The sequence below is a fragment of the Hippoglossus stenolepis genome, chromosome 3 (assembly GCF_022539355.2).
Source record: "Hippoglossus stenolepis isolate QCI-W04-F060 chromosome 3, HSTE1.2, whole genome shotgun sequence".
Classification (NCBI taxonomy): domain Eukaryota; kingdom Metazoa; phylum Chordata; class Actinopteri; order Pleuronectiformes; family Pleuronectidae; genus Hippoglossus; species Hippoglossus stenolepis.
The window spans coordinates 7357989-7373360 of record NC_061485.1 but is presented as its reverse complement, the minus strand read 5'-3'; the positions used below and the strand labels follow the sequence as shown (position 1 = coordinate 7373360).

The following is a 15372-nucleotide window of genomic DNA, read 5'->3' as shown; positions in this document are numbered from 1 at the left end:
AGTCTGTGCGCAGTTCTGCCCCAGCTCCGTGGGCTGGGTTTGTCTGCAGCTGGGCTTCAGTCTGCTCAAGACGTTTTTGTGACCGTGCTGCATCTTTTTCTTACCGTCACCCTTCATGACTCTGAGGTCATTTTGTCGTCATTTTTCATCTCATTGGTCATATTGCATCTTTTGTAGCCATGTAGCATCTCTCTGTGGACATTTTGCATCCTTGAATCCTCATTTATTATCTTTTTTGTAGTCATCTGGCATCTCTGCGTGCAAATTTTCTGGGTCCCGCAGGTCCTCTTGCCTCTTCCTTGGTTATTTTGCATGTTCAACATCTCTCTATGGTAATTCAGTATGGTTTTGTATTCATTTGTCATGTATTTGTGGTCATCTTGTGTCTTCTTGTAGTTGCTTTGAGTCTTTTGTAGTCATTTGTATCCCCCTGTTGCCATTTTGTATCTTTTTGCATTTATTTGGCATCTCTTGGGTCATTTTGCTGTTATTTTTCATCTCTTTATGGTCATTTTGTATCTTTTTGTAATCCTTTTACATCACTGTTGGTTCTTTTGTGTCTTTGTCTTCATATGGCATGTCTTTAGATAGACTGATAATAAATATTGTAACAATCTTTACTATTATATACTATCTATAGCCTATATTCACATTTTTATACAGTGTTTATAAGATATTGTTTGTAACTAAATTGGTTTTAATTGTACATGAAATAATTGGACTTGTTGAATCCACTTTATATTGGCCCATTTAAAACAAGCTGTATGAATGAGAGAGTACAGAAGGCAAAGAGTGTCAATAGACTTTTTAAAATATATTTCTAATGAATAAAGTTTTGGATATTTTTTATATACATTTGTGTGTGAGAGTATTTGTGCTACTTCACGGGGATGAAAACGACTGGAGAGCAACTTCCGCTGCTCGTGTCCTTCGTGATAAACTTCCAAACACTATCTTTAATTGAACAATTATTGGGCTTTAGTGTTAAAATCTTAAAAAAAAAATCTAAATGTATTTTGGTTTGTCCAAAACAAACATAAACATCTTGGTCACACGCTGTAATCAAGCCTACAAGACCTCCAGGCGGAACGGAGTGTTTGTAGAGCTCATATCCGGCCGGAGCATTTATCCGTAACACACCGGCGCCGCGCTCTCGACGGAGCTTATTCTGAAACATGCCGAAGTAAGTACAGACGTTGTTTTATCTCTGTGTCATCAACCTCTGGTTTACACTCTCTGCTCATTTCAACGCGTGTTAGTACTTGTGTTAAATACAGAATCTGGATGAAAGAGATTTTGATAAACTAACCAAACAGACCCGTTTTGTTTCTTGCTTTGTTCGGGCTGCGGCTATGTGCTGGAGCGAACCTCGATTTACCAGCGAACCAACAAACCACAAGCACCGAGATGTTTTACTCCTCAAACACGAAATTCACGGCGCCTGTTATTTACTAGACTCGCTTATAGAGAATCAACACTCGTGCAGATGAGAAAACAACCGACGATTAACGTCGATTTAGTCGCATGTTCCTGGAGTTTACCGAGCCCATCACACGGTCTTCATTCGTCTTCCAGCAACTACACCCGGCTCAACTGGTAGTTTTATTAGGTAAACTTGGTTAAAGACACAATACAGCGTAGTACCACAGCTCTGCAGTTAATCTTATATATGCATATGTTAAGTTATACTGTTCACTTCTGGGTTCAAACTGTTTAAGAGGCGTTGATTCAACCATGTGATGCTGTTGAACTGATGAATGAATGGAGAGAACAAAATAGTAGAATCACACGTCAGTAAACTACAAACTACAGCTTCTGAAATGACCATAAAGTTGAATCAACACCTCCACAACGGTGTCAACCAAAAACTATACATTAGAAACATTAGAAAGGTAAACATTTTTTGCAGGAAAGTTGTACTATAGGCTGCATTGGTTTTCGCTGTGTGTTCTTATTAAACTGCAAACTGACTCTCACGATTATGGAAACACTTCAATTCGCCGTCATTACCAAAGCAAATACATCAGCTGATCATAATCATACTTTAAGCTTCATAATAGACACATTCCTTCTTGTTCTCTGTGTCACAGGGTTGCATGGTTTTCCTCAGACACATCTCATTATATTCATTCATAAAGGTCAACTTCAAACGACCTCTCTTTGCTATTTACAATTTACATCTTATATCCACAGTACACGAGACACTAACTCCCAAACCTTAGATATCCGACATGCACTAAATAGAACCATACACTCCCATTAGTCTTGTCAGAACTGGTTTCAGGTACTTCACGTGGTTTTGACTGAAATGCGACATTATTTGGACTAGAGCTGCAACAATTAGTCCATAAACAGAAAATTAATCAACATCTCACATTGGATTTTATGTCTTTGTTCGTCGTAGATGGCATTTGAAGATATTAGCCTCAGGGAGAAATAAAAACATATCTGTCGTTTTATTAATGAATGGAGAAAGTGATATGCAGTTGAATCATTAATGAACTATTGACCATTAAAGTTGGAGTAAGTTACAAAACGACATCACCTTTAACTTTGCTCCTAGATGAATGTTGTAGCTGTGGTCGTCACGTTGATCTTCCAAGCAGCTGCAGCATCACAATAAAATAAGTAACTGGGAAAGTAAGAAAGTTGTAGTTAGGATTTTTTACACTGAACAAATCGATTATCACGTTTTTAAACAAATTTTCAGATAAATTTAAAGAAGGGAAGATGGAAAGGTTAGAAAATATTAGATACAGCTAAAATGAAATACAGATTCTTGGAAGATTGTTTTTTTGCTTTTCTCTAAACCAGGCCATGAATTGTCTTGTAGAACATTTTGTGCAATACATGCATCTTATTTTTAAGGGAGTGTTTTACTAATCATTTCACCAAGCCAGGCTTATTCAATGGGTTTAAAATGTGTATGTATTTAAAGCCCATTTAATCTGAATATGAATAAAATCAGAATCTCATTTTAATTTCTTATTTTTAAACTTTCCACAGGTTTTATTGTGATTACTGTGACACCTACCTCACACACGATTCGGTAAGTTGGGTTTGTGTGTTCCAAATGAAATTTTCGAAAAAGCATAAATCACTTCATCCACTGTTCTCCTGCGGTTAAAAAGCCATTAATCTGTTTTCCGTTTCCCCTCCAGCCATCGGTGAGGAAAACCCACTGCAGCGGCCGAAAACACAAAGAAAATGTCAAAGATTATTACCAGAAGTGGATGGAGGAGCAGGCTCAGAGTCTGATCGATAAAACAAGTAAGCAAACTATTGTCTCCGTTATCCGAGTGAATCCAAGGTGTTTGCTCATCCAGAAGATGCATCTGTTCTCCAGGACATCTGAAAGGGAAAATATTCTAAATAATCCGGATGCCTAAAATGTGTTGTTGAGGTTAAAACACAAAACATGGAGGGAATCTTTAGGTCCTTTACACGAGTTTTGAAGCAGTCGATCATTTGGGATACTGAGCTCATGGGTGCTGCGAGACAATCTTAATATGAAAGTGACCTCTAGTGGCAGTCACACATGCCACATACTGCTGATTCCTGTAGTCCTGTTCGCACGCTTCCTCTAAGCACGGCTCATCATGCTGCCCTTTTCCATATTTAGTGCTATGTTTAGATGTAGGCAATAAATTTCATGTTGGAGTAAATCCCGTTTCACGGCCCACTCAAACCATACTTATGCATGTGTGTGGGGTATCCAAGCTCCATGCTTTAACAGTGTACTGTGTATACTGTCTTACTTGGGGGGGGGGGCCCTCTGAGATTACAAACCACTAATCCACGTAAGAGCTGCAAAGCCAGTTTGATGCTGGAGAGTAGTGTTGTCCAGTGTGGTGTGATGTGTTGTTTTACAGACTTAAATCTTCATAAATAAGGACTTAAAGTCACATATTCTACCATTACTGGCAATAACTCCTCCATTTCAAGTGTCATTGCTGCTCCCTTCATCTCTATCAGACAGTTTCTTATGTCTAAATACTTCAAACACACTTTTCCATCATGCTAAAAACAGTTTCTTCTCATCAGTGTTGTATAATATAGCAAACTCAATATTGTAGTGGACAGTCACCATAACAGATTTTGGACCACACACTTTATTTTTGACCTCATTAAAGACCCCATCTTCACATTGTGTTGTTTGAGCACCAAACAGGGATAATTTAATTCCTAAAGAGCAATGTGAAAATTGTGTGTTGTACATGAAATATGTTTTCTAATGTTTTTTTATTTTTTCTTCCAACAGCGGCTGCGTTTCAACAAGGAAAGATTCCTCCCACGCCGTTTCCTGGTGGTCCTCCTCCTCCAGGTGAGTCAGCCTATGGTCTTATTTTATTTACTGTAACACAGAACCTATTATTTTCATAGTTTAATTCATACTCATAAATTCAAATTGAATTAAGCTTTCAAACCACTGGATATAATGGAACATATTTTCATTCTACAGCCTGGTTGTAAAATGAAACCTGACGAGTCTGGGTTGTGGAACATAAATTGTAGTAACACTGTATTTGGTGATTACACTCCATTAAAATTAAGTTTACACTTTACACAAATAAAAACAACACAGTAATGTTAGCGTCTCACTAATCAATCTGGGCAGTGTGTCTCCTGGGCCGGTCTTTGCTTTGCTTGCCAACCACTTGCAGGGCTGCTCTGTAACTTTGAGCCTGACTGTGATGGTGCAACACAAAGGTTTATTGTGTTTGATTTGTTGGAGCAGCTGAAAACGCCTCAGCACAGAAAAGATCTGTTGCAACAGGACTTAAATTATTTGCTGACATCAAACACAGAGAGGAGCGAACACGGGTTTACCTGATCACTGTTTCTGTGATTCTCTTTCATTGTGTTTTCTTTTCCTTTTTATGACCAGAAGGAGGGTTCTGCTTCATCCTCTCATCCAAGTTGTAAACATTGACACATGCTTTGTCACGAGGGGAAGGCAGGGCCCTGGTTTAAATCCCGGAGCCGTACACAACATGTTTATCGAGCCTGAGTCACAGCCAATATCTCAACTGCTCCATTCACATCTGAGAGTCTGAGAGGCCAATTCAAAATCACTGTGATCACAATTAGATCACATGTGAATCTGATCTAATTCAGGTACTTACTACATTGTCTGAGCATCGACTGAGCACTAACACTTGTTGTCTTGTAAAACAGGTGGTCCTCCACGCCCAGGCATGCTGCCCACACCCCCTATGGGAGGTCCTCCTATGATGCCCATGATGGGGCCTCCACCACACGGGATGATGCCTGGTGGACCAGGTAAGACGAGCTTCTTCTTCTTCCTCTGAGAAGCATTCAGAATCTTTTCATGAACATTTATATATCAGGTGCTGAAGTGGTGACTTCTGATATTTTTGGTTTCGTGAAAGAAATACTACAGCACCATGTACTGGGAGGATATGAAAATGATATGAAATAATTGCAGAAACAATTTGGGATTACTTCTAGTTCCTGATGCTCAAAATCTGAAGGTTTTCAGTTTTTATTTCTTAGTTAAAAAAATAAAACTAATACTAAAGAGGTAAATTAAATGTTGTGCTGTTGGCTCTTTTGACCTTACCCTAAGATTTTATTTTATTAGCAATATAATAAACTATAACTAAACAATTGACAGATTAATCCGTAATCAAAGTAAGTCACTGGAAACTTTGGCTAATCAAATGTGAGTTTTCACAGTTTTTAGAAAGCCAAAAGAGGAAGATATTTCCTTGTGCTTCATTTACTGTCACACTAAATAAAATTGTAATGAATTTCACACTTCAGATCTAATTAAGAAATGCGGTTGCTCCTTGTCACTTTCAGGAGGCATGAGGCCGCCGATGGGAGGACCCATGCAGATGATGCCAGGACCACCTCACATGATGCGTCACCCTCGACCGATGATGATGCCAGTCAGGCCGGGCATGATGCGCCCAGACAGATAAGAGCGAGTGGATCTCCTCCGTTCTTTGTTGCCACGAACAGACGCGCGGCCTAGCGAGGACACTTGGTTTAACATCTGGGTTTTTTGTCGATACGACTTTTTAATTTTCAAATGTCCATTTTCTCCATCCTTCGAAGCTGAAGTCCCTGAAGTAATTATTCGTTTTTTGTATAATTACTTTATTTTTCTGCTTGAATCTTGGTATTTATTGATATCCACCTCAAATAATTCCAGATCCCCTTTTTAAAAATGTACTTTAATAAAACATCGTCCCCCGTGTTAGTATCAAGACCAAATGACCTCCTGTCACTCTGCTACGCTGCGTTTTTGATACAATTTTTTTATTTGTCTTTTTGCTTTGTTTTAGGTTTTACATGTTTTTGTTGTATTTCATTGCATCGAGAAATAAAACAGTGATTTCAAACCTGCGTATTTTACTTTGTATATAATGTTTTTCAGCAGGATTACGCAAAACTACCTAACGTATTTCCACTAAACTTGGTTGAACAATGGAACATGGGACAAGAAAGAATTCATAAAATTTTGGTAGGGATCCAGGAATTGATTTAATCTTTCCTAAACATTGTGACATGGACTTGTTTTTTTCCCCTGGGAATAACTCATGGATCTTGATGGGACATATTTACAGGACTGATATTTAAATGTGTGTGCAATTTGGTTATTTTCACTATTTTTCAATCTTTTAACAGCTCCTCACAAGGTTGTTTTCAGGCTAATTTCAAGCCGTCGTATTTAAAATTGTGACGCCACAAAACGTACTCCTATGTTAATCGGGTAGAATGTCGTATTTATACAAAAGAAAATGTCTACTCCTGCCTTGTAATCAGAGTTGTTGAATTCAAGCTTCCTAAATTTAGTCATTTGAGGTCATCACTGACTGGACAGTAAAAATGCCTCTGTATGAACCCCCACGCTGCCACTTGGCGTCTTCCTAAGTGAATCTGACATGCTCTGGCTGCTTAAAGGTGTGAATGTGTTTGTCGAGCACGTTCGCCCGGTGACAGCCTGGCGATCTGGACAGGCTGTAGCCTTTCAGCATCACCCCCCTCACCGCAGCCGGGACGTTACAGGCGGATAAAACAGATGGATGTTGGAAAAATATTGTTTCACTCTGCAAATGAGAGGGTTGACCGGACCCTCATTAGCTCATTTGGTCAGGCGTGATGTGAGGAATTACAGCTGTTACATAAGAATCTGTGGCTGACGGTGAATCGTTATCTCAGCTGACATTTGTGTTGACGGTGCCTTGAAATAATTCACTGTTTCTCTCCCGGAGCTGGATTATAAACTTCTGCATCCACCACAAACATCTGCCTGTATAATTAGGAAAACCTCTCAACAGATGGCGCTAGAGAGTCACGGTGCTCTGCAAATTGCAACCCAGGACAGTGGAATGATGTGTGATTATGTGCTTCCATGCACTGTCAAATTTCTTTGTATCTCACACCCCCAGAGGACATTTTTGTGGCTTTATGGTTTAAGAAATTTCTAGGCCACGTATAAGAGATAAAACAAACTTGTTGGGTGCAGCAGCCATATGCTTCACACCGTGTTTGCCAATTTATATAGTTGCAGACCGGAGGGAAAGAGCTGCAGAGACGACCCGAGCTGATGCAGCACATCAGATAAACTTTAGGTATCTGTCAGTCATGCATGTTGTAAATTGTAATCTTCAGAGAGACTTTGGTGGATTACAGGGAATCTGATGGCCGCTCTCCATTAACTGTCCCATAAACCTCCACTCTGCACATCACCGGGACCAGAATAACAGCAATTTAATGCACATTTTATGCACATGTTGGGCAGATACCAGTGTGTATATTCAATCTCCCTGTGACGTGGAGCGCTGCCCCGAGGGGAATGAAGTGGAGTGTGTGTGTGTGTGTGTGTGTGTGGGGTGGGGTGGGGGGTTATGATTAGAGGTGCAGGAGTTGAGGAAATAAGCCCTGATCCTGACGAATATGTTATAATTAAGGTCATAGGAGGGAAAAGCTATTGTTCACTTCAATTGTTTTTTTCCAACTGTATCAAGAGAAGTGACCTTTTGGAGAAAACCACATTCTCCTCATAGTGTTATTACTATGATCTGCACTTTAAAAAGACAAAAGTTATATTTTTTGGGTATAAAACATCAATTTGAAGAATAAGGAACAGCCCACAAACCAAGTAATAAGGTTCTTTCAATAGAAGTAGATGAGACCTGATGAGTTATTGACTATTTATCTGGGATTTCAGTTTCAGACTGTTTGTGAACTTGTGTTTTTCACTTGTAAAATGAGGGGAAATCATTTTTTCATGTTCACTCAATGTCACTCAACACTCTTACTCACTATAAAATGTCACAACCTATTATATAAAAATCTATTAATTTAACCAGGATGGTTCCATTGAGATACAGTAGTAGTTTCATATATAAATTCAAGCAGAAACACATAACCTTCTTTACACTAAAGACATAAACTACACAGACTGTATTTAAAGATGGCCGACACAATAAAAGTGAAGCCAAAGTGTTTCGATTGTCACCTGCCGGCTTCATAGAGGTCATGAATCCTGCTCCTCTCCTCCAGGTTAGTGGACGGGACAAGGGTCCAACTAAACAGTCAAAGTACACATCAAATACATTTTTCTCAAACATGGCATCTGTTATTTTAAGGCATCTGGTAAGTTTGGTTTTAATTGGTTATTTGATGCTGAAAAACATAGTAAAAACCTCATGATTGACAGCTGAGACTGACTCCTGATTGGTTGAACTGCGCAGACTCTGACTCCAAAGGACGTCATTGGCTCAAGATGGTGGGGTTTTGTATCTGGGATATTTTAGCTTTATTTCTGGATAGTGGGAGGAAGTGGAGACGAATCATCCATCTTTAGTTACTGTCTATATATATCTTATCAGCAAATACCTACCAACATGTATGGGTGTGAGATTCTCAGTGTTTCTTAATTATTTGTTCTCATGTGAGTAAAGTTAAATGAGGGAGAGCAATCAAAAGAAAGTATTAAAATCCGATCAATAGACTGTGTGACCTCCCTTTACCTTCGAAACGCCAATTATCCCCCGTTCACTTGTGCACAGTTTTTCATGTTGTTCCAAGTTTCTCTGAGAACTCTGTGGATTTCGTCTGTCTCAGTGTCTTCTGTCTCTTCATGTAATCCCAGACTGACACCACGATGTTGAGTACAGGGCTCTGTGGGGGCCGTGCAACCATCTGTTTTCAGCACTGAAGACAGTTCGTTAAGACTCGGGGCTGCATGTTTGGGGTCGTTGTTTCATGCTGCAGAATAAGTTGGGGACATGATCAGACGCGTCCCTGACGGATCCGCATGCAGGATGAGAATCTAAACATCTAAAGGCCTTAAAGTTATTTTTCTTGCACAGAATCGTACACGTGTCTCAGGTGAATCCCATGGTTTTCCTCTCTGATCAAAAATAAAATAATCCAAACCAAGTTAAAGTAGGAAAACTGAGTCGCTGTAGAGCTGAAGTGAGCTGTTTATAATTCTGTGTCTATAATATGATGGTGGTATCTGGATAGGCAGATCTATGCAGGTGTTGAAGTGGAAATCACCAGTTTATCAACATCAGCTTCTGCCCTTATCCCCAAAAAGCTGTTGAATCTCGTTGTCTTTCCAAGTTGACATCTTCTTCAGCGTCTTCAACGTGTATGATGCCTTTTGAATCCTGAGATATTGCTTTTATTTTTTTCCGTGTTTAGTCCGTCGCGTGTCAGAAACGTCATCAATGACCCACTTGCTCGCAACGACTGATCTGGAGATTATCCTAATTATCACAGGGGCTCACCGGACATTCTCCAGAGTTTTTACTCTGCGGACTGGCAGGAAAAGTTTTGGACATTGTCTGGACATTTGAATTCAGAAGATCAGGAGAGTGTCCAGAGTTCAGTGCATGTCTGAAAGCAGGATTTGTTTGGTGGTTTGTTTGTCAGCACGGTTACGCGTGGGTTTCCACAAGACTTGGTGGAAGGATGGGACACGGGTCAAGACAAAAAAGTTGCGGTTTGATCTCGAAAAAGGACATTTCTTATAACTTTTATTAATATTGCAAGAAAGGGCATTTTTTTTACTACTTCACCAATGTCCCTGGGAATAACTCTGATGAAAAATGTCATATTTTCGTGACTGATTTCTATGAGGGTAGAGTTTGGTGCGGTCTGAATGAATTGAAGTCGACTGTTGGGTCTCGGCGGAGGGACGTGCTCTACCGAGTCCCATTCTAGTTGAAGATTTGTTCCCTTGAAATTGACTTGACTTACTCTCTTTGAACAGTGCACTTCATGCTCACCTCCTTGATATTCCTGTCAGACAAGTGAACGCATTAATGTCCCGAATATCAACACTCAGAGGCTTTTCTCTGCACTGCTGCCCCCAGACCCGTCGACAAGGCCGAGGAGGAGCGAGGCTTAAGGCCGACTGCTGATTCATTATCTGCTGAGACCGAACAGGTTTGACCGCGATTGACAACCGGCTAGATCCGCCCCGATTTGTGCTTCTCTGATGGATGATCGTTTTGGGTGGTGTATTCCTGATGATGCATCGTCCACTGCTCCCAGCATGCATTTGGCATTCTTAACACTCAACAGCCTTGGTTGAATGAAAAATGATAATCCCCTGACTGGCGATTCCTCTGAAGCCAATTGGCCCATGACTGCGTGAAGACCAGGAGGATGCTCGGGAGCAGGGCATGCTGGGGGATGGACTATTGATCCAAAGAATGAGAGCGAGCTGTTTGTAAGGCAAAGATTTTAGTTGGACTTTTTCAATACCTCCTATCTCTCCCTTTCCTGCTCCCTTTTGTCTCTCCCCCTCCATCTATGTTCTAGCTCCGCTCCTCCTCCCTCCAAGATGCGCCCCTGCTACACTGCTCTGTAATTTAATCCATTTAGTCATGGCTCCAGATCAATATCCATTTCCCTTGGCCTCGGGGAGACAGTCTTGAATGTGCTTGTTTCAAACGGTGGTGTTGGCCAGCAGGGGCTCCCATGGGCCTGCAGGCTGATACAGATGTCGCACACCACCGTATCCAAGGAAACGGAGCAGAGCTTACAGTGAATCTCGCACTAAACACATCTGGAGACGTCGAAAGACTTATCTTCACATTTATAAAAGTATTTTGTTTGACTTAAAGTCTATGACTGTCTCACCTCGAGGTCTTTACTCTACAGCACAAATGAATTATTCTGTTCCACTGAGATGCAGGACTCTTGCCCAGTTAGCAAACAAATGGCATCTAATCTGGTTTAATCAAGGCTAATTTGATTAGTTGGGCCTTTTATGCAGCCAGGAAGAGAGATGGGAGTTATTATTCCTACTCCCCCCAGGATTGATTTACTGCCGGCACAATGCTGAGATGATGAGTAGTTAGCTTTACTACGCTGCGGTGCAAAGGTTCAATCACGACAAACGGCCTGTGCGTCACGCCGTCAGCTGAAGGTCTAAATGTGACTGTAAAGGGTTCGTCACTCGCTGCCACTGGGTGAACGTTTCGAGCGCGCATAACATTGTTAGCCGTCCTACTTAAGTACAAATCGTCTTTAGCCGGCCCCGTGGCGGCCTGCCACCGGCCAGCTGTACGCTCTGCGGACACTGACAGTGATTCTCCTTCACCTGCTCCTCCGCCGCGTTGTGCAGTGCCATGTTTTATAAATAACCGTGTTAAATATTCATCTGTCAGCATTTGCATCCAAAGTGTTTTGCATTTCACAGCCGAGTTTCATAAAGTCAAAAGGACGGGCAAAGAATTTACACAACTATTTACTGGCACGGTCGGAACTGTTGGTGTGAAATAAGATTTAAGGCTTGTTGTGTTACATTAAACTTTCATGGATTTTAAAACTACTTTTATACTGTATTTTTACTAATATTCAGTTTGTGGCAGTATTGTAGGAAGGTCTAACATTTACTAAAGGACAGAATAAGAAGAAATTATACCTGCAACTGGTCAATATTCAAAAAAGTAATTTAACTAAAAGTGAGAAATTGAATTCTGTCATGTTTTAAAACAAGTGTTGAGGATTTACACCAAAATAATATTTGAGTTTAAGTTCCTTAAAACACCTGTAGGTGTCCAGGACATTCTTGACTTCAGAGGCAGCAGCGGTCGTCCTGGTTCTTCTTCCACATCCCAGCGTCCTCCTCTGCAGGTTTCTGTGGCTCAACTGTGAAGATAAGGGAATGAATGAAAATGCAAATTCGAGCTTCTGCAATTCCAGCACAACTGGACAAAATCCATCCGCTGTTGAAGATCGTTAATCCAGAGCTCAAGACCAGCGACTGGATAAACCTTGAGGGGAGATTGTTTCAAATTGTTTTGTCCAGTCAATATCGTTTATTGTTTTTTAAAGAATCATTCAAATATGAACAAGAAAATCTGTGACAATCATAATTTAATAATAATAATCATAATTCAGAAATACTTTCATACAAGAAATGAAGCTTAAAGTGTTTTAATCAAACACCAGCGTGAAAGAACGAGGGAAATAGAATCAATAACGGCCTCATTACGCTAACATCATCCATTATCCTTATTATTGTAATAGTCGTAAATAGAAGTTTCGTCATACGTGGCCACAAATAACCAATGATTTCATGTGACATTGAGCATGAATATCGCTGAAATAAAATAAATTAAAATCCATCTAAAAATATTTTACTTTGAAGAATGATCTGAATGTTATGCAATCTAAGTGGGAACAGAAAGTGATGTTCTCCTCTCGTGTTCTCTGTATATCCTCTCTTTTTCTTTTTCCCCCCCCAATTCTAAATTTGGAATAACTTGACTCCATCAATGTTTCATGTAACCTCACCTCAAAGTAAAGGACTCAGATTTGAATTTTTTATCAGGGTCCTCACCACCTCAGACATATGGTTCTTATCCACACATGCATATCATAGTGGTTGCAGATTCCTGCCTGTCCTGTAACTGATGCACTGTTTTACCTGAACCTTCCTAGTTTGTCTTTACTAATCTGCACTGGATTATTATGCTCTGACCCAGTTTTGTCTTCTGCTACACACAGTTTCTCCTTTCTCCTTGAAGGTTAACTCGTTGTTTCAGTAAATTAAATACGACTCTTTCACAACTGCTGAGCCACTAAAGCTAGAAACACTCTTTTAAATCTAGCATGAGTCATTATGAGGCCTATGAAACCCTATAAATTCCTGCTTCAGCTAACAAAATTAGCCGAGCAGCACAGTAAAGGAAACTGCTCCACATGGACTGAACTTTCTGTGTCCTGCAGCAGAGCCGCCTCTGCATCACTGACTCCCACCACGCACTAAACACTCACCGCTGCTACATGACCGCACATGCACCAGAGGCGTGCGGTGACTTTTTACACACACACACACACCCCCGTGTCTGTTACTTTACCCGTATTCGTCATTCTCACACCCACACAGAGTATTTATATTGTACACTTATACCTGAGAAGGGTTAATTTCCCTCCGTACTGTTGATACTGTATATTTTTCTGTTGTCATGAAGCCTCCTCGCTGTTGTGTAAATCCTTTAGGAGTCTGTTTTTAGTGGTTTTGATTTGGCTTTTATACACCACATTAGAAATGTTTACCGTGCCAATGTTTGGTATCTTTTTTCAGCACAACTTTGCCAATACGCAGGGGCGTTGCAACAGGGTGGGCTAAGCAGGTGATTGCCTGGGGCACCGGACCTCAGAGGTGCCAACCAAGAAAATCTCATTATAGCCGATGTGAACATGCTAATTTCTTCTTCTTCATTTGTGAGTCTGGACGCTGACGCTGCACCTTTTCCGGAGCGTCATTACCATGTGCATGAGATTCAACAGAATAAGACACGTTTTCAAAGAAAGACGGAGCCTCACACCTCGTGCTTTCTCTTTCCTTCATGCCCAATCTCAACACTGTTCAGTCCAACTCTTTTCAGAACCTGATGAATCCAGAATGAAGGTTGACAATTTGCAGTTTTATCTGTAATGATCGTGAAAGATTGCACGCAAAAAAACAGAGAGGTTACGCAAATCCCAACTTTTCCGTGCGTATGCGAAGCAGCCTCAACTCGATCCCAAATTGTTTCTCCCGAGAAAAACTTTGCAATCACCTGCCTCTCTGCTTATCTCCTCCACAGAAATCTCTGTTATTCTCTTCTGCCAGTCAATAAGTGCCCAACGTGGAATTGAAAAACCCATCATCTGTTTCCATCTCATTCTTGCATGTGATGGTGTTTAATACAAGGACTCAGCTCTTGTTAGAAATGAGCAGAACCTGCACGTCTTTATCAGCTCACACACTGACTGCTTACTCCTGTTTGCTTTTGTACTTTCTCTGCCTCCTTCTTATTTTGTCACATATTTTAGTTAGTCAGCTTTCTGCTATCGAACTCTTCAAGTGATTAAAACAAAACCCCAAACATTCCCATGGACTCTTTATTAATTTTCTGAGAAATCATTGACTTTTTATTGACATTAGAGGGGTAACATTGTTGAAGTCATGCTTCTCTGAGAATTTCTTCATTTCCAGAGTCACAGTTATTACTCACTGAACTTTACAAGATAAAGAAACAACATATTTCATTTGCGCAAAACATAAGAACACTTCAACCAAGGCCCAACAACCTTGGCTCTGATTGGAGCCAACATACAGAAACAAACTACCATTCCCAGCTACAGTCAATTTAGACCAAATCTCCAAATCGACAAAACCCCAATCTGCATGTGGGAGGAAGCCGGATTAGGCAGAGCAAATCCATGGAGACACGAGGAAAACATGCAAACTCCACACAGAAAGAGCTGAACTGGGATTCTGGCTGGGAACCTTCTAGATGTGAGGCAACAGTGCTAACCACCGCCCCAAAGGTCCAACAGTTCCCATAAATCCAATCAAGCTACACCAAATTTCACACACTCATAGATATCAGCCCTCTAAATGCGCCTGATTCTTTTTTTCATTAAAATCCATGAATTATTCCCAGAAAAATTTGTGAAAATGTCCCAAAAAAATCTTGCAATGTTAAAGTAAGTGAAAAGAAAATCCTGGATCCGCCATTTCCCATCCTTCCATAAAGTTTTGTGGAAATCTGATCAGTAGTTTTAGCGTAATCCTACTGAAAAACAAACAAATCAACCAATGGATCCCCTTCATGGAGATAAAAAACCAGAGCGATCAGGTGAATCCAGGCCAGAACAAAAATCTCCTCTGATGTCACCTTTTAAATCTGATGTAGTCGTAAAGCAGTCGGGCTCGGACAGAACACCAGAGTGCTGTCTTTCCTTTTACTCAAGCAACAAGTCAAATTGCTTCTAAGAATGTCCCCGATATAGAGTCAAGGGCAGAATGTATTTTTAAAAAGGGAAAAGATTCTTAGAGTCTCTAAAATTCTTTGACATCTAAAAGTTAAAAAGGCTAAA

At 40.5% G+C, this 15372-nt stretch overlaps 1 protein-coding gene across 1 annotated transcript; it reads left to right on the top strand.

The window, feature by feature from the left end:
• The first annotated feature begins 1099 nt into the window (after positions 1–1099).
• snrpc (small nuclear ribonucleoprotein polypeptide C) lies at positions 1100–6371 on the top strand. Its single transcript, XM_035151287.2, has 6 exons — positions 1100–1183; positions 3007–3049; positions 3162–3270; positions 4262–4324; positions 5179–5283; positions 5827–6371. The coding sequence occupies exons 1-6, from the start codon at positions 1176–1178 to the stop codon at positions 5946–5948; spliced, it is 450 nt and encodes a 149-aa protein (XP_035007178.1). The 5' UTR covers positions 1100–1175; the 3' UTR covers positions 5949–6371.
• The last annotated feature ends 9001 nt before the right edge of the window (positions 6372–15372 follow it).